The sequence below is a fragment of the Silurus meridionalis genome, chromosome 10 (assembly GCF_014805685.1).
Source record: "Silurus meridionalis isolate SWU-2019-XX chromosome 10, ASM1480568v1, whole genome shotgun sequence".
Classification (NCBI taxonomy): domain Eukaryota; kingdom Metazoa; phylum Chordata; class Actinopteri; order Siluriformes; family Siluridae; genus Silurus; species Silurus meridionalis.
Window position 1 is genome coordinate 16,845,938 of NC_060893.1, and position 24,064 is coordinate 16,870,001.

At 37.1% G+C, this 24,064-nt stretch overlaps 1 protein-coding gene across 7 annotated transcripts; it reads right to left on the bottom strand.

Annotated features, from left to right (window-relative positions):
* Positions 1-24,053, bottom strand: LOC124392416 (protocadherin alpha-C2-like). 7 transcript variants are annotated; one of them, XM_046859450.1, is made up of 3 exons: positions 21,103-24,053; positions 6,012-6,047; positions 1-2,311 (listed from the first exon to the last, which is right to left on the bottom strand). In XM_046859450.1, exons 1-2 carry the CDS (start codon positions 23,506-23,508, stop codon positions 6,036-6,038), a joined length of 2,418 nt encoding a protein of 805 aa, XP_046715406.1. In that variant the 5' UTR covers positions 23,509-24,053; the 3' UTR covers positions 1-2,311; positions 6,012-6,035. The 7 variants fall into 7 exon arrangements, with proteins under 7 accessions (XP_046715406.1, XP_046715408.1, XP_046715404.1 ...); XM_046859452.1 differs by lacking the exon at positions 21,103-24,053 and adding an exon at positions 18,114-20,318; XM_046859448.1 differs by lacking the exon at positions 21,103-24,053 and adding an exon at positions 15,042-18,100.
* Positions 24,054-24,064: the final 11 nt, after the last annotated feature.

A 24,064-nucleotide genomic window follows, 5' to 3' on the forward strand; every position in this document is an offset into this window, starting at 1 on the left:
TCCTTTTGAAGGATTTTATTTATACTGCTGCAATCACAGGAAAATGTAAATGTAAAATGCAATATGGTAAAACAGCTTTAAATGGTCATATAAACTAAGCGGACAATTTACATGTGCAATTATTAATGTGCATAATAAAAATACAAATAACAAAAAAAAAAAAAAAAAAAAAAAAAGGAAAAATGTTTGTGCATTAGTTTGCTGCAGTTTTTTTTTGGATGAATATTTTTAAATCATCCACCTGCCATACAAACATACAAAACAAACACCATTGTATCATGCAGCAGAAATACAAAAGGGTATTTTTGTATATGATCAGATTTACTCATGTATCAATATCATTACTTTCAGTTACTTATTTTCTTGATACACAATACTATGTAAATCGAAGCAATCAAATTAAACAGCTCATGACTAAATTTAAACTACATACAGGTTATACAGGTAACACATTTGCTGTATACCTGTGCTGTTTGCATTCCTTAAACTGTAAAAAAAAAATAAAAGCACAATACGCTTTATCACAATAAACACTTTTTTGTTTTTCTACCTTTTTATTAAAATGAACAAACCACAAGTATCTTAAGTTTATGATGATTTACAGACGGTCATAAAGCTGAAGAGAAAGGTTAAGAGGTTAGACAGACTCTGATGCAATTCACCCTAAGGTAGAACATGCTGAAGTCAAACTGAGACCATGTGTGTTTATGTGTGAGATTCAGTGCCAATTTACACACAGCACTGCAAATGGAAGAGAGTTTCAAGAAAGAGCAGATATTCTCTCTCTCACTCTCTTACTGCGTAGAGCTTTTACAGCAATCCTCCTGTATTTTTTTGTAGCAACCAACTCATAATTAACCTTTTACAATAATAAATTCACAAGAATATATGTACTGCCTTCAAAATCCACTACATGTGTCTACCTGGGAAATTCATCAGAACCCTGTATATATCTTATTAACATTTCTCTGATTGCTATTTACAAATAATAAGCAACTTCAGAGTGCAAAAATGATGTAGTGCACATTAAAAGTTAACACACAAAAATGAATCCCAAAATAATTAGGTTTACAAGGGTTTAAACAATGTAAACAGCTCAAAACATTTCATTATCATAAACTATAATTTTTTAAATCAAAAACATAAAATAAAAAAAAGAAAACCAAAAATTAAATGCTTACTGTAGATTAGTGTTTTGTACACAGTATGCTTAGAATACAGCAAAGTCTATTAAATAGTATGAAGACATTTTAAATGGTTATATTTAAAATGGTCACAACAATGCAAGCTATATGTTTTTTTACTGTATTTTGTCTAATATGTGCTTATTTACAGTACATATGTAAATTGAGATGACTAAAGTGAATGTAATATGAAATTGACAAAGTGATGTGTGTTTTTGTTTGGAAGTTTATTCATATTAAATGAACACAATCATCTTAACTGAGCCTTCATAATCTAGGATATTTAATGAGGTCAAATAAGCTAATAAATGGATACAATTTATTTAAAAGCAAATGACTAATAAAATATTTCTGATGAATACAGGTGATACAGTAGAATTTATATTAACAAAACATTGTAATCTGTTGTGATTTGTTTGTCACTCTGGTTTTGTCACTCTTTTTTATTTTATTTTTTTACTTTCTACCGGCAGCAAGAATTCAAAATCAGCAAAAACAATACATTTATTGTTTAATACACAGAATAAATAGCACAGTAAATAGTGAATAATACATTTCCTTATCCATACTGTTATAATGGTCTGTGGTGCTGTTTCACAGTTTTTCACTACTTTCATAAAACCTCAAAAAACGTTTATGGATTCAGTGAACACAAAGAGTAAAAGTTTTACCTGTCTGGTTCAAGGTCATAACCTCATGCACAATTTCAGGGTCCAATTAGATAAATATGTTGGGTTTTTTTTTGCTTCTTTGTATTATTCTTCATTTTATGTGCATTTTAAGCTGTCACTGAGCTTAGTTTTGATATGTCAAACAGTGAATGCCCAACAATTTCATATAAAGAAGAAAACTTTCATATGTATTCCCATGCAGATCCATGCATAGAGCCCAGTGAAATGCACGCATCAACTTGGCTGAAATCCCATTCTGTGTTAGATTTTAAGAATTAATTCACATGATACACAAAGAAGTACAAGAAAGATCCAGAGACATATGTTTTTAAGCAGAAAATAAATAGACAGGAAGGGGGGTCAGCTTCTTCTCAGCATCATTTCAGCAACAAGAGGTGGAATGGAACAGAAGAAAGTGGAGCCTCAAGAGGAACTGCTGCTGGTGGTGGTGGAGGCCTAGAAATAAGAAAACCACAAGGACAAAAAGCAGTGAAAGTCAAAATCTCTGTAATATTTCAGTATCTAAACATATTTAGTGCAACCAAGCCATATCATTTAAACAGAAGACAAAGCAATAGTTTAAGCCTATTTGTTTCTTACAAAATCTTTCTAAAAAAATACCATGCATAGAGAATAAATATGGTTTTGAAAATTATTTTGACAGAAGACTAAAAGCTAAGTTGGCAATATCCCATCGTTCAATACCTCTATATCATGTGAAATTATATAACAGTATGTAAACTGAATGTGGTCCACACAGTGAAAACAAAATATATATAAAAAAAATATATATAATTACGGTAAGGGTGTTTAACATGTTATGAATGTGCAATTTCCAGATCAAAATCACTTCCCTTTCAGGAACTTGAGCTGCATCACAACGCTTTGGGAACACTTCCTTGTTGTCCATGCTCTGAATCACGTGTATAATCTGTCCAATGGACCACCGGTGGGGTGACGTCACAACCTGAAGCTATACAATGCACATGGAGTGAAGCCAAAGGCAGCTTCTGTTTGTTCATGAAGTGCTCTTTGGGTATTTATGTCATTGTTTGTCAATCGTTTGTAAAAAATGAAGGCATCTAAGAAAGCTAAGCAAACTTTCCTTGCATTTGTGTGGCGCCTCTGGGGAGCCGAGTGCTCGCATTGGGCTCGCATGTCTATGCGATCATTCCGCTCTCGATGGGCACGCTTTAAGGAGGGTGCCCCGACTCCTCATGTATCTGGAGCTCTAGTTCTTGGGGTGTACAGATGGAACTCGCAGACGGTTTCGAGACAGGCTTGTCCCTTTCTCCAACTTCACCTGCCCGGTCCAGCTCCTGTTCGCAGGCTTTGGAGAAATTTAGCAAGGTCCAGGTGGACCTGTTTGTGTCTCGAAAGATGTCGCACTGTCCCCTAGGGTTCTCCCTTAATTCCCCCTGGATGCCATAGCTCAGGCGTGGCTGAGGCTGTGCTCGTGCGCCTTTTCCCGTCGCGTTGTCGGGCAGACCGTGGTTTGTGGACCTGGTAGCCATCTTCACTCACCCTCCATTGGAGATTCCTTTGATGAGGGATCTCCTCTCTTAAGCAACGGGTGCAATCATTGACCCCTGCCCAGAGCTGTGGAGGCTGTGGCTGAGGGGAGACAGCTCAGAGGATCTCGTCTATACACTAGGTTGGTAAAGACCATTCTCCCTTCCAGAGCTCCCTCTCCATGAAGAGGCCTTATTCCACATGATGGTTCACTGTTCACTGTTCACTGTGTGGTGCGATTAGCAGTCCAATGCTCGGTTGGTTCAGTGCTGGAATTCCTTAAAGAACAGTTTACCAAAGGGTTGGCTCCGTCCACCCTCAAAGTCTACGCGTCCGCCGTTTCGGCGTATCATCCCCGTTGTGGAGCAATTACTTGGCAGAGACCTGCTGGTGACGCATTTTCTCTACGGCACCCGGAGGCTGAGGTCTCCGGTGTGACCTAGAATGCCTGGGTGGGACCTGGCCATCGTGCTGGAGGCTCTATCTGAGCCCCCTTTTGAGCCCCTGACCGAGGCATCATGGAGCTACGTCACAGTCAAGACTGTGTTTCTTCTGGCTATATGCTCTCTGAGAAGAGTAGGGGATTTACAGGCCCTCTCAGTGGCCCCCTCCTTTTTTGGCGTTTACTCCAGGCATGGCCAGTGCCTTCTTGCACCATAGAGCGGGTTACATCTCCAAGGTGCCCTCGGTTGTACCATGACCCCCAGGCATCCTATCCTCCTCCATTTCAGGCCCCAGACAAGGAGAATCTAAACTGGGTGTGTCTGGTATGAGCACTGGACACTTACATCCACACTATGAGTCCTTGGAGGAAGTCAGGACAACTGCTCATCTGCTACGGCCCTCCGAGAAGAGTGTGGCAGCCTCTAAGTCTTGGTCCTCTGGAGTGTCCTTTTGAAGACATCTGCAACACTGCAGGCTGGTCCACCCTGCTGACCTTTGTCAGGCTCTATAACCTCAACCTCTGTGCCACTCCTGGCTCCTCTGTCCTTCGAACAAAGCTGTGCCACACAGTTTAGTCAGGGACTGTTGAGTCTGGCGGTATTGGACATTGGGTATGTAACCCTAGTTCCCTGGGGGAATGAGACGCTGTGTCCCCTTGCTCCCTGCAGCGCTTCCTTCTCCTTTACAGAAGCTGGCGCCAACTTCACTCCATTTGCTTTTTATAGTATCCAAGTCATGATGTCACCCCTCCAGTGACGCCGTCTATTGGACAGATTACACACATGATTTAGATCGTGGACAACGTGGAATCATTCCCAACGCATTAAGACGCAGCATCTTGTTCCCTCAGGGAACTAGGTTTACATACATAACCTAGAGACGATCATACATAAGATCATATATAGGGTGTGTCTGGAGAGTTGTCTCTTCTCTTTCATTAACTTTGCAAATAATATGGTTATTGGCTTAAGCTAAATAAGATAAGCTAAATAATCTTTTTCATCCTTCATTTTAGGTATTCTGTAGTTTATCTGTGATGCTTGTCAAACAGAATGCAGTGTGGAGGTTTTAAAGCAGGTATGCATAAAAATATAAATAAATGGTTAGAAAAAAAGCATACCTTGACTACTACTTTAATTTGGACTACCAGTTGAATGTAAATTGCTGTCATTATTACTTTTATGACAAACTAGGAAGTTCATAGTGGTTAATGTCAATGTGAATTTACCATAGGCATATTCTTTCTGTAGCATTGTAAATATCAAACTTTCAAGCAGCAAAATTCAACAAGTACATATTTGGTTTGGTAAATTTGGCTTGGCCAATATATCATAAAATAAAGGAAATGCTAGTAAATCAGAATAAATTCAGTTAAATTAATTACTCTTTCTCTTCCTACAAGAGAACAGCATAAGCACCACAGAAACACAAAAAAAAAAAAAAATATATATATATATATATATATATATATATATATATATATATATATATATATATATATATATATATATAAGTGTAACGGTACACAAAATTCACGGTTTGGTACGTACCTGAGTTTTTAAGTCATTGTACAATTTTGGTATAGTTAAGGGAAGAAATGCAGAACATAAAATTGTTTGCCATTTTTATTAACGCAGTTCATTATTATTATTAACATTTATGATTTTTTTTATAATTAAAAAATATATATTATTTAATAAAAATAAAATATTGTCAAATAATATTTTATAATATTTTATAAATAAAATTAATAGACTTAATGCAATAACATTTTTATTATCTCCTTTTAAGAGAAATTCTTGAAGCTGGACATAAAATGCTAAAGAATCCATAGCCTAGCATTAGCCACTAGCCACTTCTTGATTAGTGGCTAATGCTAGTGCTATGGATTCTTCATCATTTTCATGCATGGGCAAAACAAATCATATTTCACAGTGACTCTGATTTCTTTTTTATATCCTTGACATTGATTTGTATGTTTTCAAGTTTAATAATAACAATAAAAAGAAATGAGCTCAAACTGCAAGGTGGAGACTAAACGAAGTTCAGTCCTCTAAGATTTTAACTATGTTCCGCACGTAAAAAAAGGCACGTTACACCCCTAATATATATATATACATTTATTATAGAAAAGGTAAAAAGTCAAAGGGCACATGTTGGAGGTGCTCCAGAAAGAAGATGACAGGGCTCCATACTGTACCTCCAGCATGAGAAGGGACATCTCTCATTTTGAGTACTTTAGAATAGAAACAAAGACAAGAGACAATTTTAATCAGTGTTTTAAGGTGTAAAAAATGGACAAGGTAAAATAATGCAGTGTTTAAAATTTTCTTAAATGCTATTATAATAAATACTATTTTATTAGTTTCAAACATCACAAAATATTGTCAACTGGAAGATCCAGTTAAATTGTTTGTCAAATTAAAGATATTATTATGGACAATAATTTAACTGATCAAATCATTAAATGACATGCTTTGATTGTGTTAGGGTGTTAACATTTACAAATATCCAATTAAGATAAATATTTTGGCAAATTTCTCTTTCCTGCACTCAGACATCCATGCTCTCTCTTTCTCTCTCTCTCTCTCTCTCTCTCTCTCTCTCTCTCTCTCTCTCTCTCTCTCATTCACACACACGCAGACACATAGTTGCCTTACTTACCTTTCTGTCTGTACATTCAGAAAGTATTAACTTTTTTTATTTTATGTTGCAGCCTGATTCTAAAATTCAAAGAGTCAAATATTTTTTCTCACTCATTATTCTGCACTCTGTACCATACAGATTTTTTTTAAATGTCTGTATTCTCCTTTTTTAATTAGAAAAAAGAACTATCACATGTTCATAAGTATTCAGACCCTTTGCAACAACAGTTGACAATTAGCTAAAGTGCTTTTCAATTCTCTTATCATTGGCAAAATGTTTCTACACCTTGATTGAAGGCCCCCTGTGGAAAGGTTTATTGATTGGCCATGATTTGGAAAGGCACACACCTCTCTATAAAAGCCCTCAAAGCTGGCAATGCATATCAGAGTAAAAACTAAACCATAAGGTCAGAGGTACTGACAGAAATTGATGAACTGAACAGGATTGTTGAAAGGCACAGATCTGGAGAAGGCTACAAAAAACTGCTGCTGCATATAAGATTCCCAATAGCACAGTAGTTTCTGTGAGTCTGGAAATGAAATCGTACTAGAAGCCCATACGGAAATCTGATCTATAGCCATATATGAACATATATACACTATATTGCCAAATGTATTGGGTCACTTGGTCATAAGTAGGCGTTAAAAGGTAAGGATGAGATCAGAGCTCTATAGCAGGCTACTCAGGATCTTCCTTTCCAAAGCATGAAAACTATATCTTCATGGAGCTCACTTTGTGCACAAGGGCATTGCCATGCTAAACAGGTTTGGGTTTCCAAGTGCAAGTAAATCGGAAATAACCACAGATAGCAGGAAAGGTCAGGTGACAAAATACTTTTGGCAATATAGTGAATAAAATGATAGTTAATATATGTGAACATATACAGTATGAACATATTTGTAGTTCTATTCGTTGCTTGAGACATATATAATAAGGTGTATGTACAAACATGTGGAAAACTTGTTTTTTTAACTTACTCTCTAATATTTTTATACATTGTACATATACTTTAATACATTGTGTAACACTATAAATTATATATTAAAGTGAATTAAAGTAAAACATAATATATAAGACCTGATGTTGTTATCTAATTATTTACTATATGAAACTAGTGTCACATAGATGTTAATGTAGAATTTGATCATGGGACTGTTCAACATTGACACACTCTTAGAAAGTAGAAATTTGAGAGGTCAGTCTTGTTCTTATCTTAGGCATCTTTGCTGTTGGATGTAGAAACTAATTGTTAGATTTGGTTCCTTGTTCCTTGTTTTGTATAGGGTATATATATATATATATATATATATATATATATATATATATATATATATATATATATATATATATATACCCTATACAAAACATCCTTTACCCATATGACCATGTATATACTGTATGTGTCTTTGGGAAAATATCTGTTACATATATAAAAAAAATTCATTTTTGTAATATTCTGAAATATATGTATAAGTATCTGACATATTTTTGTATCTGTAAAATCCAAACATGAACGCGTATGCAACATATGCGCTATTGCTATATATCAGATTTCCGTATGGGAGAAGTATGGCACAACCAGGACTATTACAAGACATGGCTATCATTCCAAACTGAGCAATTGAAGGAAAAAGGCGTAAGTAAGAGAAGTGACCAAGAACCCAATGATCAATGATGAGTGGACTGAAGAGTCTCCTTGGTGCAAAACCCATGGAAGCCTGATGAAAGACTCTTAGACTGTGTGGAACAATATGAAACCAAGATTGAACTGTTTGGCCTCTATTCTAAATGTTATGTCTGGAGGAAACCAAGCATCTCTCATCACCAGCCCAAAACCATCCCAACAGTGCAGCATGGTGAAGGCAGCATTATGGTGTCTTTTTATTTTCTGCAGCAGGGACTAGACAACTTGTCAAAGTGTAGGTAAATCTAAATGTAGCAAAGTAAAGAGATTTCCTCAATAATAGCATGTTCCACATTGCTCAGAACCTCAGTGTTTGCAGAAGCACACAGCAAACACAACACAAGAGTGGCTTAGGGACAACTCTGTGAATTTATTAGAGTGGCCCAGCAGGAACCCTGGCCTGAACCCTATTAAACAGCTCTGAAGAGACCTGAAAGTGGCTGTCCACTGATGGTCCCCATTCAGTCTTACCAATCTTGAAAGGATTTGCCATGAAGAATACCAAAAATAAAATTGTGCAAAGCTTGTTGCAACTAAGTACTCATTAAAAGGTCTGAATAATTATATGTACATGCAATATTTCAGCTGTTTTTATTTCTAGAATTCTGTTTTCACTTTGTCATTATGGGTACTGAGTGTAGATTAATGAAGAGAAAATGTATTTGAATTATTGTAATATCAGGATGCTACCTAACAAAAATAATAATAAAATTAAGGGTGTCTGAATAATTTTTGAATGTATTGTATATGAAATGTATGTTTTTAAATAACCATAACTAACCATACTAGTTATATTAAATATACAATTTGTGTGTTCATAAGAAATAGGCCCAAATACAAATTATATAACATAAAAAAAAGGCAGATAAAAGTAGACTGCACATCTCAAATAAATGCATCATGTTTATAGACCTATCATGTTTTAACTAAGCCACCACCAGTATATATTTTAGCAGTCATGGGAGATCTGTAACAATAGATCATGGAAAAATACTAACCATGTGTAATAAGAACAACACTAAAACAGTGTTTCTTAATCTTAATTATTTAGATTTATGTTAACCTTTATTTTGTGTTCTCTGTACTCAAAATCTTAATTTCTGTCACAAACAGTGATGAAAAGCACAGTGTTTGAGTCAGGAAAGCAAAACATTGTAAATAAACTTGCAAGAATAATAAAAAAATTAGCCAAGCACACTTGGCACAGCAATTATAACATTCAACAATATGTGGAAAGTCTGGAAACATCTGGCATTACTTTAAAACCACTCCCTACCATAAACAATTGTTATTCATATTGCAAAACTGCTAGAAATAAAAAAGGATACTATTGGCTTATGCAGAATTTTTGTTTTAAAAAAAATAAACAAAACAGATGATTTTAAATATCTATGAACATCCAATTTCACTGCTACAGATTTAAACTTATAGTCATTAGAGACAGAAAAAATATACAGTATGATTTTTCACATACACTATACAAACTAAAGATGGCCATATAAAATATTCTACAAAAAATTGATAATTTCCAGAATTGTATAGGAAATATATTTAGCAAGTAATATATTGCAAGTAAGAAATATAAATCTCCACTGCTGCAGCCAATGATCAATTGTGTGGCTATTTGCAATTTGATTATCAAAGGAACTGCTTTTGGAACAGATTTATATGGGGTTGGCACACACAGTTTGAGATTTAGACAAATGCATCCTTTGTAAAAAGACCAGTCTAATACAGTTAATTTCAAACAAATAACCTTCCTTTGCCAAGAAATGTCATTTTTTAACCCATCTTGACCTGTCTGAAAGTTTTTATAAGTAATGTCTTTATTGAATTCAAAGAAAAAAAATTACTTGAATTTGATATGTCCAGGTGTAATGTGTCTCATCTAAATGGTGGTGCATTATCATTGATATCTGTCATTTGTTATTACATGTTAAATATTTTTTAACATTTTTAACAGTAACAATAACTTATGAAAGTCAGTAGGAGTAAGACAGAATATGTGTGTAAATGAGAAGGAGGGCAGTGAAGTGGTGCTATTGCAGGGAGAAGAAGTGGTGAAGTTGGATGAGTTCAGGTACCTGGGGTCAACAGTGCAAAGTAATGGAGAGTGTGTTAGAGAAGTGAAGAAAAGAGTGCAGGCAGGGTGGAGTGGGAGAAGAGTGGTGGGAGTGATTTGTGATAGAATGGTATCTGCAAAAGGGAAAGTTTATAGGACTGTAGTGAGATGTGCTATGTTGTATGGTCTAGAGACAATGGCATTGACTAAAAGACAAAAGGTGAGAGCTGGAGGTTGCAAAGCTGAAAATGTTGAGATTTTCATTGGGAGCGATGAGGATGGACAAGATTAGAAACAAATTTATTAGAGGGACAGTGCATGTAGGACATTTTCCGAACAAAGTAATAGAGAAGCCCGATTAAGATGGTTTGGACATGTGCAGAGAAGGAACATGGGGTATATCGATAGGAGAATGTTGAGGATGGAGCCACCAGGAAGGAGGAAAAGTGGAAGGCCAAGGAGGAGGTTTATGGATGTGATGAAGGAAGACATGCAGGTAGTTGGTTTGAAAGAAGCAGATGTAGAGAACAGAGTAGTATGGAGACGGATGATCCTCTGTAGCGACCTCTAATGGGAGCAGTCGAAAAAAGAAGAAGAAGAAGAATAGTAACAATAACTTAAGGAAGTTTTAGGAATTCTGAAAGCTTATGTTATGGTAGCATGGGTGCAAGATATACACACATTGGTTTAGAAAGTTTCAAAAAGCTGGGTCACTAGTCGTAGTTCTGTGTTTTTGCTTTACTACACACAACAAATCTTATCCGTTTTGACACAGGTTGTCGCTAACTACCAGCTTTCCTTTTTCAGTCTTCAATAGACACAAACTGTAGCAGGAGGCATAACTGAAATGGGACTTCTTTTTACTGATAACACTGCTTCTACAGAGAGGAATCAGCTTTGTTTTGCTTTTTATTTCTGACCTAAACAAGAGGGTCACAAATATTGTGATTATAAAAGGAATGACACCAAGCCAAGTAGAATTAAATCTGAAAAGATGTCCTGTTCTAATGCCATGTCAGTCATGTTATCATATGTTAGCAGAATGGTGACTGTGGAAGAGAAAGGGTTCTCTGGAGCGTTTAAGTGTGGTTTCTACCATGGACAGTTTGTTTGTAATTATAGCAGGAAGAGAGGGCTCTCTTTAGCGATCACCAAAGATAGTTCTAGAGAAACTGGTATGTAATGTGGGATTTTGGAACAGACTCTGCTTGTATAGCAATTATGTATACTATTAGACCTTCTGTGTCAATGATTCTGGGTATTTATTCTCAACAACTGAGCTGTGCAAGCACCAATGAAACATTAAAGCTGGTCTGTTTTCATTTTGGTCCATGATAATAATGTGAAAGTTACTATTGAGAGGTGGAACACCAGAGTCTTTGAATCCAATATGGGAAAAACATTTTTTTATCTCATAATCAAATAAATTTAAGTCATAAAGATTCTCTGGATTAATGGGGAATATCCTGTACATAGAAAAAATCTATTTTAATTTCCTTTTCAATTATGAAATAATATAGATGTGTTTTTCATGGAGATCTGGTTCACATGTAGTAATAACAGAATAAAAGTCCAGGTGAATTATTTTCCAGAGCCTGTATTGTATAAACTACTGTCGAGCATTATCACTAACATCCAGCAGATCTAAAGATAAAAGATAAAATAAAAGAGAGATAAAAGAGGGTTTCCTTGTCAGGATCAGTAAATGTGATGTCATATTTTGTAACCTTTTTGTGATTCAACGATGCTAAAAGAATAACTTGAAATGATTAATGGACATCTCTCTGAGCATAATTGGTAGTTTATCAGAAATCTAAACATTTAGCCATTTTCCCTATGAATCATTATCGTTCAAACTAACCATCGCAAAACTTAAGCTACAATGATGCTCTCTCAATTCTCTATAACAGGACTGGTAAACAATTGATCATTCATAAAGATTTGCTCTTTTGCCCATTGCTACAATTTCCAATACAATTTATATAGTTTAACATCTTCAAAGATTAGTGTCAATTTTACTATAAAAACTTTATGGATTTAAACAAAACAATTTCTGTTTCTTACATTTACAATCATGTCATTGGTAGACGCCCTTATCGAGAGTGATTTACACTATACTGCCAAAGGTTTGTGAACATCTGGTCATAAGTATGGTAGGTGAATTTTGAGTATCGCATTCCACATTTGGTCCCAGTTGGCTCTTGTCTTACATCTTCTGGGAAGATGTTTCATAAATTTTGGATATTTGGTTGTGGACATTTGTGTTCATCAACCATAAGGAAGTTAGTAAAGTCAGGAACTGATGTAAGGCGAGGAGGCCTGGCATGCAGACAGTGTTCCAATTCATCCCATGGTGGGTTGGAGATCAGAGCTCTATAGCAGGCCACTTGAGATCTTCCTCTCTAAGCCATGTAATCTTATCTTCATGGAGCTCGCATGAACACAAGTGAACACAACATTTTTTATACCACATCCAAAAACATCCTATACAATTGTGTGCCTCCAGTTTTGTTGTAGCAGTTTGAAGAAGAACCACATATGGCAGTGGTGTCCCAATACTTTTGTCCTTATAGTCTCCTTTGGTTTTGTTTTTTATTCATTCAGACAACTGAGCAAATGGGGTTAGCGGCCTTGCTCAGGGGTCAAGGAGAGGCAGCTTGGTGTGGTGGGGATTTGAACTCACAACCTTCAAAACCAGTAAAAGGTAAAATGCCTTAATCACAAAACTACCACCTCACCTTATTTTCCAGGTATACATACTGCAAGAAAAAATATCAGAATTGACCAGTTGCCTTTATCTCTTTCATTTTATTTTAGTACAAAGCTCCCAGTGAGAGAGTTTTCCGTTAGATTTATGGTGCAACATTATTTTTCAAATGGATTAAAGTTGTCATTTGTATACAGTAGACGAACAATATTATTAGCTGTTTATGAATGTGCAGGGACGTTCCAGAATTATAAACAGTCTGCTCATCTCAGTCTAAAACTTTTTTAAACCAAATCATCAAACGTCATCTTGATCAGTATAGATCTCATTGTTGAAATGATCACTTTCACCTGAAATGTTAACTGAGTGTGTTCCATTGCATTGCATCCATTACATTGGTCAGCATAAACCTCTCCACTATGGCAATGGCTTCTGATACATCTCACTGCGTTATACATTATATTGTCAAAAGTATTGGGTCACCTGGTCATAACTATGTTATGTGATTTTTAAATATAGCATTCCACATTTAGTCTCAATTTGCTCTTACAATTCCCTCCACTCTTCTGGGAAGCTCTTCCACTAGATTTTGGAGTGTGCTTATGGATATTTGTGTTCATCAGCCACAAGGGTATTACGAAAGGAAGGTACTGATGTAGTTGAGGAGACCTGGAGTTCAGTCAGTGTTCCAATTCATCCCAAAGGTGTTTAGTAGGGATAAAATCTCCAAAGCATGTAAATCATATCTTCAAAGAGCTCAATTTGTGCACAGGGACATAGCCATTAAGGAACAGGTTTGGATTTCCAAGTTCAAGTGAATGCAACATTTTATTATTGCGCCTCCAGCTTTGTGGTAACAATTTGGAAAAGAACTACATATAGCAGGAAGGTCAGGTGACCCAATACTTTTGGCAATATAGTGTATATCTCTTGTAAAATAAGAGAGATACTAAGAGAACAAATGTTTTGTTAACAGCAACATATTCCTGTAAGATACAAAATGTAAATGCATTTTACATTAACTGAGCACTTTAAAATCCAGGTTACTAGAGCAGAAAATGCAATTACATCCTGAGTATCAAATACATTTCGAAGGTAAAAGGTAATGTGAAAAAGAATAACATGTAGAATAAAATATGCGTCCCACATAATTTACTTCATAAATAATGAAAATGGTAATGCTAGCTGTGATAGAAAGTGCCAAAACATTCAAACTAGTTTGGCATACTAATCTTTGTTGGAGACTCTTCAGGGAGGTGTGAGCACAATCCTCACAAAAGCTTATCAATGATAATTTAGTCCGGGCTTGTCAGTCTGAGAAACAGAAACATGTGGTGTCTTGTTGTGTTAAAAGGTGAGGATTTTCTGTTTCCCTTGATTGGAATCACTAAGAACTGTAATCAAGGCTAAAGGATTGCTTGCTCACTTACTCAAAGTCATTCGTTACTGAGTGAGTCCATCAAGTGGAGGCAGGTAAATTATATTTATTCCCACAAAAGACACTTCTCTGATGAAGGCTTCATCATGGACCAGACGACTGCTTAACAGTACTCTGTATAAACCAACAATTGTACTGTGGACTGTTTAGCAAATCCACTTAATCCCTGTAGAGAATACTGACAAAAGTAAGAACATTTATTTACAACATGAGGTAGCAGTGCATTAACCTTTAAATACATGGATATTGTTTGTTAATCAATGCATAGATCATGGCCAAGAATAGTTTTCAACAAATCATACGCTTTAACAATGTGAGCCTGAGTAGAAACATTTGCAAAAACAAATGTGATATTAAATGGTACTTTCACATCTACTGAAAGAACAATTAAAAATCTAGGCCATTTTTAAAATAACACAGTTTAATAATGTAAAATAGAAAATACTTGATTCAGTCTTTATTCTACTTTAATCTAATATGTTAGTCAAGCCAATCTAATATGTTAATCAAGTCACTGAGAATACAACACGGAAATTTCCCAACTTGTTTTTAATTAGTTAAAATTTTCGTCAAATTTCTGGGCCCATTGCAAAATCATATTTGCATTGAGATCCCTTGAAAAAGCTGGTTTAGATAATAAACTGAGCAAGGCAAGAAGATAGATGTGAATAATATTAACTTTTTGCATCCTACCTGTAGAGTGGACGCAGCTGAGTCACTAGTCTCAGTCATTCCTGTGCTCCTGGGTATACTAGACACAACGTATCTTGTCCCCTTTGGCACAGGTTGTCTAACTACCAGCTTTCCTTTTCTGGTCTCTGCTAGAAATAAACTGTACCAGTAGGCATCGTTGGAGACCAGGGTGGAATCTGCGATGGTAGAATTCCTCTCACTGATCACACTGTTCCTGCAGGGAGGAGCAGCTTTACTGGGCTTTGGTTTCTGACACTTCAGCACGATGGCCACCAGTATGGTGATCAGTAACAGAAATGATACCGAGCCCAGTCCGATCACCAGATACAAGTTTAAATCTGAAAAAATGTCATATTCTAAAGGCACCTCAGTCATGTCAGCATAGCTTTTAAGCGCGGTCTCCATTGTAGACAGTGTGATGGTGATTGTAGCAGAAAGAGAGGGATCTCCGTTATCCTTGGCGATCACCACCAACCGATGCCGACGCGAATCTCTGTAACTAAACATTCTTGTGGTTCGGATCTCTCCATTGTACTGGTCCAGACTGAATAATGTAGCATCCGTGTTCTGGAGAAACTGATAAGTAATCCTTGAGTTGTGCACAGAATCAGTGTCTATTGCAATTACTTTGGCTATCAGAGTTCCTTTGTCGGTGGATCTGGGTATTTTTTCTTCCACTAATGAGCCATGTGCGCGCCATGGAGACACTATAACTGGTGTATTGTCATTCTGGTCCATGATAATGATGTGAACGGTCACATTACTGCTGAGTGGAGGAACTCCAGAGTCTCTGGCCTCTATATGAAAAAGGAACTCCTTCTCTATCTCATAGTCAAATGTCTTTAATGCATAAAGATTACCATTTTCTGGGTTAATGGAGAACAGCATGGACATTGAGGTGTTTGCTATTTCTTTTTCTACTATAAAATATACAAGATATTGATTTTCATGTAGGTCTGGATCATGTGCAGTGAGGGAACCCACTATTGCCCCAGGTGGGTTATTTTCCATCACTTGTATTGTGTAAAATGATTGTGGAAACTGTGGTACGTTGTCATTAACGTCCAGCAGTTCTAGAGTTATAGTGTCATTATCAGATAAAGGAGGGTTTCCTCTGTCAGTTACGGTGAATGTGATGTCATATTCTGGGACCTTTTCACGGTCCAACGGTTCTGAAATTACAAGCTCATAATAACTGTCCGATGCCTCTCTGAGTTTAAAAGGTAACCTATCAGAAATCTGGATATCAATTTCACCATTTTCTCCCGAATCTTTATCATTCACACTAATTACTGCAATAACTGTATCTACCGCTACATCCTCTTTAATTGGACTTGAAAACGATTTCACAGAAATTTCCGGATGGTTGTCATTCATATCTTTGATTAGTATAGTCACCTTGCATTGTCCAGATAATGAATTGGCACCCTTGTCTTTAGCTATTATTTCCGCATCATAAATTCTGAAATCCTCGTAATTGATCATTTCTTTAACTCTTATTTCACCATTATTTGAGTTCAATCCAAACGTCGACTGGGTTTTCTCAGAAGTATAAAGACTAAATGAGTACTCAATGTCAGAATTCGTGCTCTCATCCTTATCCGTTGCATTTAATTTGATTACAAGGCTTCCAATAGGTGAATTTTCCATTAGGTTTATAGTGTATCTGTCTTGATCAAACTGAGGGGCGTTGTCGTTGGTATCTAGAACCCGAACAATAATTTTAGCTGTACCTGAACGCGCAGGGGTCCCGCCATCTACAGCGGTGAGTATAAGATTATGCATAGCCTTTTCCTCACGGTCCAAAACTCTTTTCAAAATTAAGTCTGCAAACTTCGATCCATCACGTCCAGTTTGTATGTCTATATTAAAATAGTCACTTTCGCTAAGATAATAAGTTTTAATAGAGTTTGAGCCGACATCGGGGTCAACAGCATTGGTTAGAGAAAACTTCTCTCCTGCTATTGTTGATTCGGAAACATCAAGATGAATGGTATCCCGACGAAATTGTGGTGAATTATCGTTTATGTCCATTATCTCAATTTCAATATTAAACATCCTTACTGGATTTTCAAGTATGACATCCAACTTCAAAAAGCATGTAGCTGTTTTAACGTTGCACATTTGCTCCCTGTCCATTTTTTCCACGATGTAAAGCTCCCCCGTGTCTGTGTTGACGTCCATGTATTTTTTGTTGGCTACAACATCTAGTCGCATTTTTCGTACACGCAAGGTTTTCACATCAAGTCCTAAATCGGTTGCGAGGTTTGCAACCACAGATCCCGCTTTCATTTCTTCGGGTATGGCGTAGTGTGTAACAGCAAACGCAGAGTAAATAAATGTAAAAATTAGTAGGGATGGTGAGACGTACCTCCACAATAGCTGTTTCAGTATGTGGCTCTCCATTCTACTGCGGTCATGTAAACCCAAAAACAAGCAATCACTTGTGTGAAGTAAGGAAAATGAAACCGATAAGTAATCAACAAAGAAATTTGCTTCAGCTGGATGAAGAATACATTCTCGCCAGCGTATCGACAGTGCGTATTTCTCGACAGCTACAGTACGCCAACTCCACCCAACCGACTGAAGACATAATAATGACGTTAGATAGAAAATATCTTTTGCTGGTGAACAGCGACGCTAAGTGCACAGACTTTTTCAATACAAAATCCATCGGATTTATTTTTATTTTTTTAATAAATCGATTCATGTGCATTTTATTTAAAACATTTGGCACACGGCTTTATCCAGGGTGAAAAATGTGCCTATAGTTGTAGTGAAAATACATGTCACGTTGAAGTTTTCTATATAAGTGTAACCCTATTGCTATTTTTTTTATACCAATGCAAATACTATAAAAGTTTAAGGATGTAATATTGAGCTCATATGGTCATAAACCTCGCCAATATATGTTTTGCATTTCCAAAGTATCATAACCCCAGATTAATAGAATACCCAATTATGATAAATGAACAACAGTTTCCGTGAGTTAAACTGTAGGAATTTTATATTCTTTTTCAAAAAAGACCTGGACTCTTTAATTTATTATGAATTAAAAAAAAATCTAATTACCTGTAGAGTTGAGGCAGCTGAGTCACTAGTCTCAGACAGTCCTGTGCTTCTTGGTATACTAGACACAACGTATCTTGTCCCCTTTGGCACAGGTTGTCTAACTACCAGCTTTCCTTTTCTGGTCTCTGCTAGAAATAAACTGTACCAGTAGGCATCGTTGGAGACCAGGGTGGAATCTGCGATGGTAGAGTTCCTCTGACTGATCAGACTGTTCCTACAGGGAGGAGCAGCTTTACTGGGCTTTGGTTTCTGACACTTCAGCACGATGGTCACCAGTATGGTGATCAGTAACAGAAATGATACCGAGCCCAGTCCGATCACTAGATACAAGTTTAAATCTGAAAAGATGTCATATTCTAAAGGCACTTCAGTCATGTCAGCATAGCTTTTAAGCGCGGTCTCCACCGTGGAAAGTGTGATGGTGATTGTAGCAGAAAGAGAGGGATCTCCATTATCCTTGGCGATCACCACCAGCCGCTGGTGGCGCGAGTCTCTGTAACTGATCATTCTCGTGGTCCGGATCTCACCGTTGTACTGGTCCAAACTGAATAATGTAGCGTCCGTGTTCTGGAGGAACTGATAGGTTATGCGAGAGTTGTGCACAGAGTCTGTGTCTAAAGCAATTACTTTGGCTATCAGAGTTCCTTTATCAGTGGATCTTGGTATTTTCTCCTGTACCACTGAGCCTTGCGCGCGCCATGGAGACACTATAACTGGTGTGTTGTCGTTCTGGTCCATGATAATAATGTGAACGGTCACGTTACTGCTGAGTGGAGGAACACCAGAGTCTCTAGCCTCAACATGAAAGACAAACTCCCTCTCAATCTCATAATCAAACGTCTTTAGTGCGTAAAGGTTACCGTTCTCTGGATTAATAGAGAACAGCATGGACATTGAGGTGTTTGCTATTTCTTTTTCTACTATAAAATAAACGAGATATTGATTTTCATGGAGATCTGGGTCAACAGCATTTATTGAACTCAGCAAACCTCCGGGTGGATTATTTTCCATAACCTGTATAGTATACGTTGATTGAGAAAATCGTGGGACGTTGTCATTCACGTCCAACAGCTCTAAAATTACAGTTTCGTTATCAGATAAAGGAGGGTTTCCTCTGTCTGTAACAATGAACGTGATGTCATATTCTGCAACCTTCTCACGGTCCAAAAGCTCTGAAACAACGAGCTCGTAATAATTGTCTGACAATTCTCTCAATGCAAAAGGCAACTTTTCCGAAACATGAACATCAATATGGCCATTTTCTTCTGAATCTTTGTCACTTACACTGACCACGGCAATAACTGTATCTACAGCTACGTCCTCTTTGATGGGATTCGAGAAAGATTTTATAGATATTTCCGGATGATTATCGTTCATATCTGTAACTAGAATTGTTACTTTGCATTGTTCAGACAGACTACTCGTTCCCTTATCTGTTGCTATTACCTCCATGTCGTATATTCTGAAATCCTCATAATTAATAACTCCTTTAACTCTAATCTCACCATTATTCGGATTTAAACTAAACGCTTCCTGTGTTTTCTCAGATGTGTAAAGACTAAACGAATAAGTAATATCTGAATTGGATCCTTCATCAAGATCCGTTGCGTTTAACTTCGCTACAAGGTTTCCAATTGGGGAGTTTTCCATTAAATATATTTTATAAATATCTTTGTCGAATTTAGGGGCGTTGTCATTTGTGTCCAGCACCCGCACTATAATCCTTGATGTGCCAGACCGGGCTGGGACTCCACCATCTACAGCAGTAAGGATCAGACTGTGCACAGCCTGTGTCTCTCTGTCCAAAACTCGTCTTAGAATTAAATCAGCAAACTTGGCACCGTCTCTAGCAGTCTGAATTTCTATATCAAAATATTCGCTTTCACTCAAATGATACGTTTTAATAGAATTCGTTCCTATATCGGGATCAACTGCATTACTAAGAGAAAATCGTTCACCCTCATGAGTCGACTCTGAGACATCCAAATGAATCGTATCCCTCCGAAACCTGGGTGCGTTGTCATTAATATCCAAAATTTCAATTTCTATGTTAAATATTCTTATTGGATTCTCAAGTGTCACCTCTATTTTAATGAAGCATGTTGTTGCTGTCTTAGAACAAAGGTACTCTCTGTCAATCTTTTCCAAAATATAAAGCTCGCCAGTCTCCTTGTTCATTTCTAAGTACTTTTATTAGAAATTACGTCTAACCTCATTTTTCGACTGCTCATCGTTTTCACGTCCAGTCCCAAATCCAAAGCCAAATTTGCCACAACGGATCCTTCCTTCATTTCTTCAGGGATAGAATAGTGGGTAACAGCAGACACGCCACATAAAATATATGTAAAGAGAAGAAAGGCTGACGCGCAGATCGGTAGCTGTGGTTTCATTCCACCTTCCATTCTTTTACTTTAAGATCTCGACTTTTATCCTACGCACTAATAACGGTACAGAAAAAAATACAAGATATTGCCTCAAGATAAATTACAGATCCAGATGATTAGACGATGAGAATATCGCTACGTCTACTGAATGTATGTGTCCTTAAAACCATACACTAACGGCGACTACCTGCACATGCGTTTTTTTATCGAACAGCGACGCTTTGTGTTTGAAACTATGAGTAATCGTTATAATACTGTACTTTTTTACACTAAACGTTTTTACAAACACAAGTTGCAATACAGCGTTTAAAACTTTAAAAAGAGCGGGTGAAGAAGCAATTGTGTGTTTCCAGAGAGTCACTACAGTCATTGAGCAAAGTTAAAATAATTTATCAAGAAAATAAATGTAATGTTTTCTAAGCCAATATCTTTGATCTTATAAATATTAGAGGAGGAAAAGGAAATTGGTCTCGGTTTCTCTATAATGAATCTATAAATGAACTAAAGTTTATAGTTTAAAGCCGTTGGGTATGTCCATAAAACTTTGGATACAATTTTAAGAAAAGCAGTGGCGATTTTGCTGTTTCTTAGTGACTATCTCTTACCTGTAAAGTAGATGCAGCTGAGTCACTAGTCTCAGTCATTCCTGTGCTCCTCGGTATACTGGACACAACGTATCTTGTCCCCTTTGGCACAGGTTGTCTAACTACCAACTTTCCTTTCCTGGTCTCTGCTAGAAATAAACTGTACCAGTAGGCATCGTTGGAAACCAGGGTGGAATCTGCGATGGTAGAGTTCCTCTCACTGATCACACTGTTCCTGCAGGGAGGAGCAGCTTTACTGGGCTTTGGTTTCTGACACTTCAGCACGATGGTCACCAGTATGGTGATCAGTAACAGAAATGACACCGAGCCCAGTCCGATCACCAGATACAGGTTTAAATCTGAAAAGATGTCATATTCTAAAGGCACTTCAGTCATGTCAGCATAGCTTTTAAGCGCGGTCTCCACCGTGGACAGTGTGATGGTGATTGTAGCAGAAAGAGAGGGATCTCCATTATCCTTGGCGATCACCACCAGCCGCTGGTGACGCGCATCTCTGTAACTGAACATTCTCGTGGTCCGGATCTCTCCGTTGTACTGGTCCAGACTAAATAATGTAGCATCCGTGTTCTGGAGAAACTGATAAGTAATGCGAGAGTTGTGTACAGAGTCTGTGTCTATAGCAATTATTTTGGCTATCAGAGTTCCTTTATCAGTGGATCTCGGTATTTTCTCCTTCACGAGGGAGCCGTGCGCGCGCCATGGAGACACTATAACTGGTGTGTTGTCGTTCTGGTCCATGATAATAATGTGAACCGTTACATTACTGCTGAGTGGAGGAACACCAGAGTCTCTAGCCTCAATATGGAAAAGGAACTCTTTTTCTATCTCATAATCAAACGTCTTTAACGCGTAAAGATCACCGTTCTCTGGATTAATGGAGAACAGCATGGACATCGACGTATTCACAATTTCTTTTTCTATTATAAAATAAACGAGATATTGATTTTCATGGAGATCTGGATCGTGTGCGGTGAGGGAGCTGAGTAACGCACCAGGTGGATTATTTTCATCAACTTGCAAAGTGTAAAATGATGTAGGAAACTGTGGCGCGTTGTCGTTAACGTCGAGCAACTCTAGAGTTATAGTTTCATTATCCGATAAAGGAGGGTTTCCTCTGTCAGTAACAGTAAATGTGATATCATATTCTGGTAGACTTTCACGGTCCAGTGTTTCTGACACCACGAGCTCGTAATAATTATCAGATATTTCTTTTAAGCCAAAGGGCAGTTTTTTAGAAATACTGAGGTCCATTTGACCATTTTCTCCCGAATCTTTATCACTCACACTAATCACCGCAATAACTGTTCCTACAGCTACATCCTCTTTGACTGGGCTAGTGAATGATCTAATGGATATTTGTGGATGATTGTCATTTACATCCACTATTAGAATACTTAATTTACTATTTCCAGATAAAGAAATTGTTCCTTTGTCTGTTGCCACAATTTCCATGTTATAGATCCGTAAATCTTCGTAATTTATCATTTCTTTTACTCGAATTTCTCCAGTATCTGTGTTTAAATTAAACGTTTGCTGCGTTTTCTCTGTCGTATATAAACTGTATGCATATGTTAGTTCGGAATTAGATCCCTCGTCGGCGTCGGTTGCATTTAATTTCACTACAAGAGTCCCAATCGGAGAGTTTTCCGTTATGTTTATTGTGTAACTGTCTTTATCAAACTGAGGGGCGTTGTCGTTCGTGTCAAGAACTCGCACGATGATGCTGGCTGTGCCAGAGCGCACAGGAGCTCCGCCATCTACAGCAGTAAGTGTGAGATTGTGAAATGCAGTTTCCTCCCTGTCTAAAGCTTTTTTCAGTATCAAATCTGCAAATTTTGATCCATCACGACCAGTCTGAATTTCGATTGAAAACTGATCACTGTCACTAAGATAATACGTTTTAACTGAGTTTCTTCCGATGTCAGGATCAATTGCATTGTTTAATGAAAATCGCTCTCCAACAGGCGTTGATTCAGAAATGTCTAAATGCATTGTGTCTCTTCTGAAATGAGGAGCATTGTCGTTAATATCAATAATTTCCAGCTCAATGTTAAACATCCTTACTGGACCTTCTATGGTTGCATCAAGCTTCAAAATGCACGTTGCTGCTGACTTTGTCGTGCAAATGTATTCTCGGTCAATCCTCTCCATAATTAGCAGCTCGCCTGTTTCTTTGTTAATATCCAAATATTTTTTATTAGACAACGTATCTAATCGTATCTTGCGCTTGGTTAAAGTCTTAACATCCAGTCCAAGATCTGTTGCCAAATTAGCTACCACAGAACCTTCCTCCATTTCTTCAGGAATAGAATAATGAATAACAGCCGATGCTGTGTTCAAGAAAACGGACAAAACGATTGAGACAACGTACCTTGTCATGAGCAAATTTCTTAGATTAAAATCCATTGTCCTGTGTGCTATACTGCAATATCCAGAAGGAAAGATAACCAAACACGTTGAACAATCTCCGAGTGGAAATAGTTGAAAAAGTCCTAACGCCACGTTAATCTTTACAATCGGATAAGTGTTTAAACGAATGAGTCTGAGATGACCACACAAAGAACGGACCCACCATGAACGGAAGGAGTGTAATAAAGAGACTGAAAATAAACCTAAAATAAAGGAGAACAGCGACGCTGTGCGCAGGGCAGCGCAAAATGCACGGAATAGGAGCAGGTGCCATTGTAGTGTTGAGTTACCCAAATGCTGAACCACATATTTTATTTTAAATTCAAACTTATTAGTTCGTTAAAAACTCCAAAAAGTATTTAGTCTAGCATATATGTTTGATAAACCCATTGGAATAACGACTGTGAAAATATCTAAGTGTCAAGAAGACATAGTAAATTACAAAAAAGTTTTGATAACACGAGAATACGTTTTGAAGCACACGCGTAATGAATCATTACTGCGTGTTTTTAAGCTTTTCTCTACAATGACTATAATTTTTTGGGAAAAAATA

Coding starts and splice junctions, on each gene's coding strand:
- LOC124392416 (XM_046859446.1), bottom strand. CDS start 23,508: ATGGATTTTAATCTAAGAAATTTGCTCATGACAAGGTACGTTGTCTCA. Junction 2,312..21,102: donor CAGCTGCATCTACTTTACAG/GTAAGAGATAGT, acceptor TCTTATTTCTAG/GCCTCCACCACCACCAGCAG.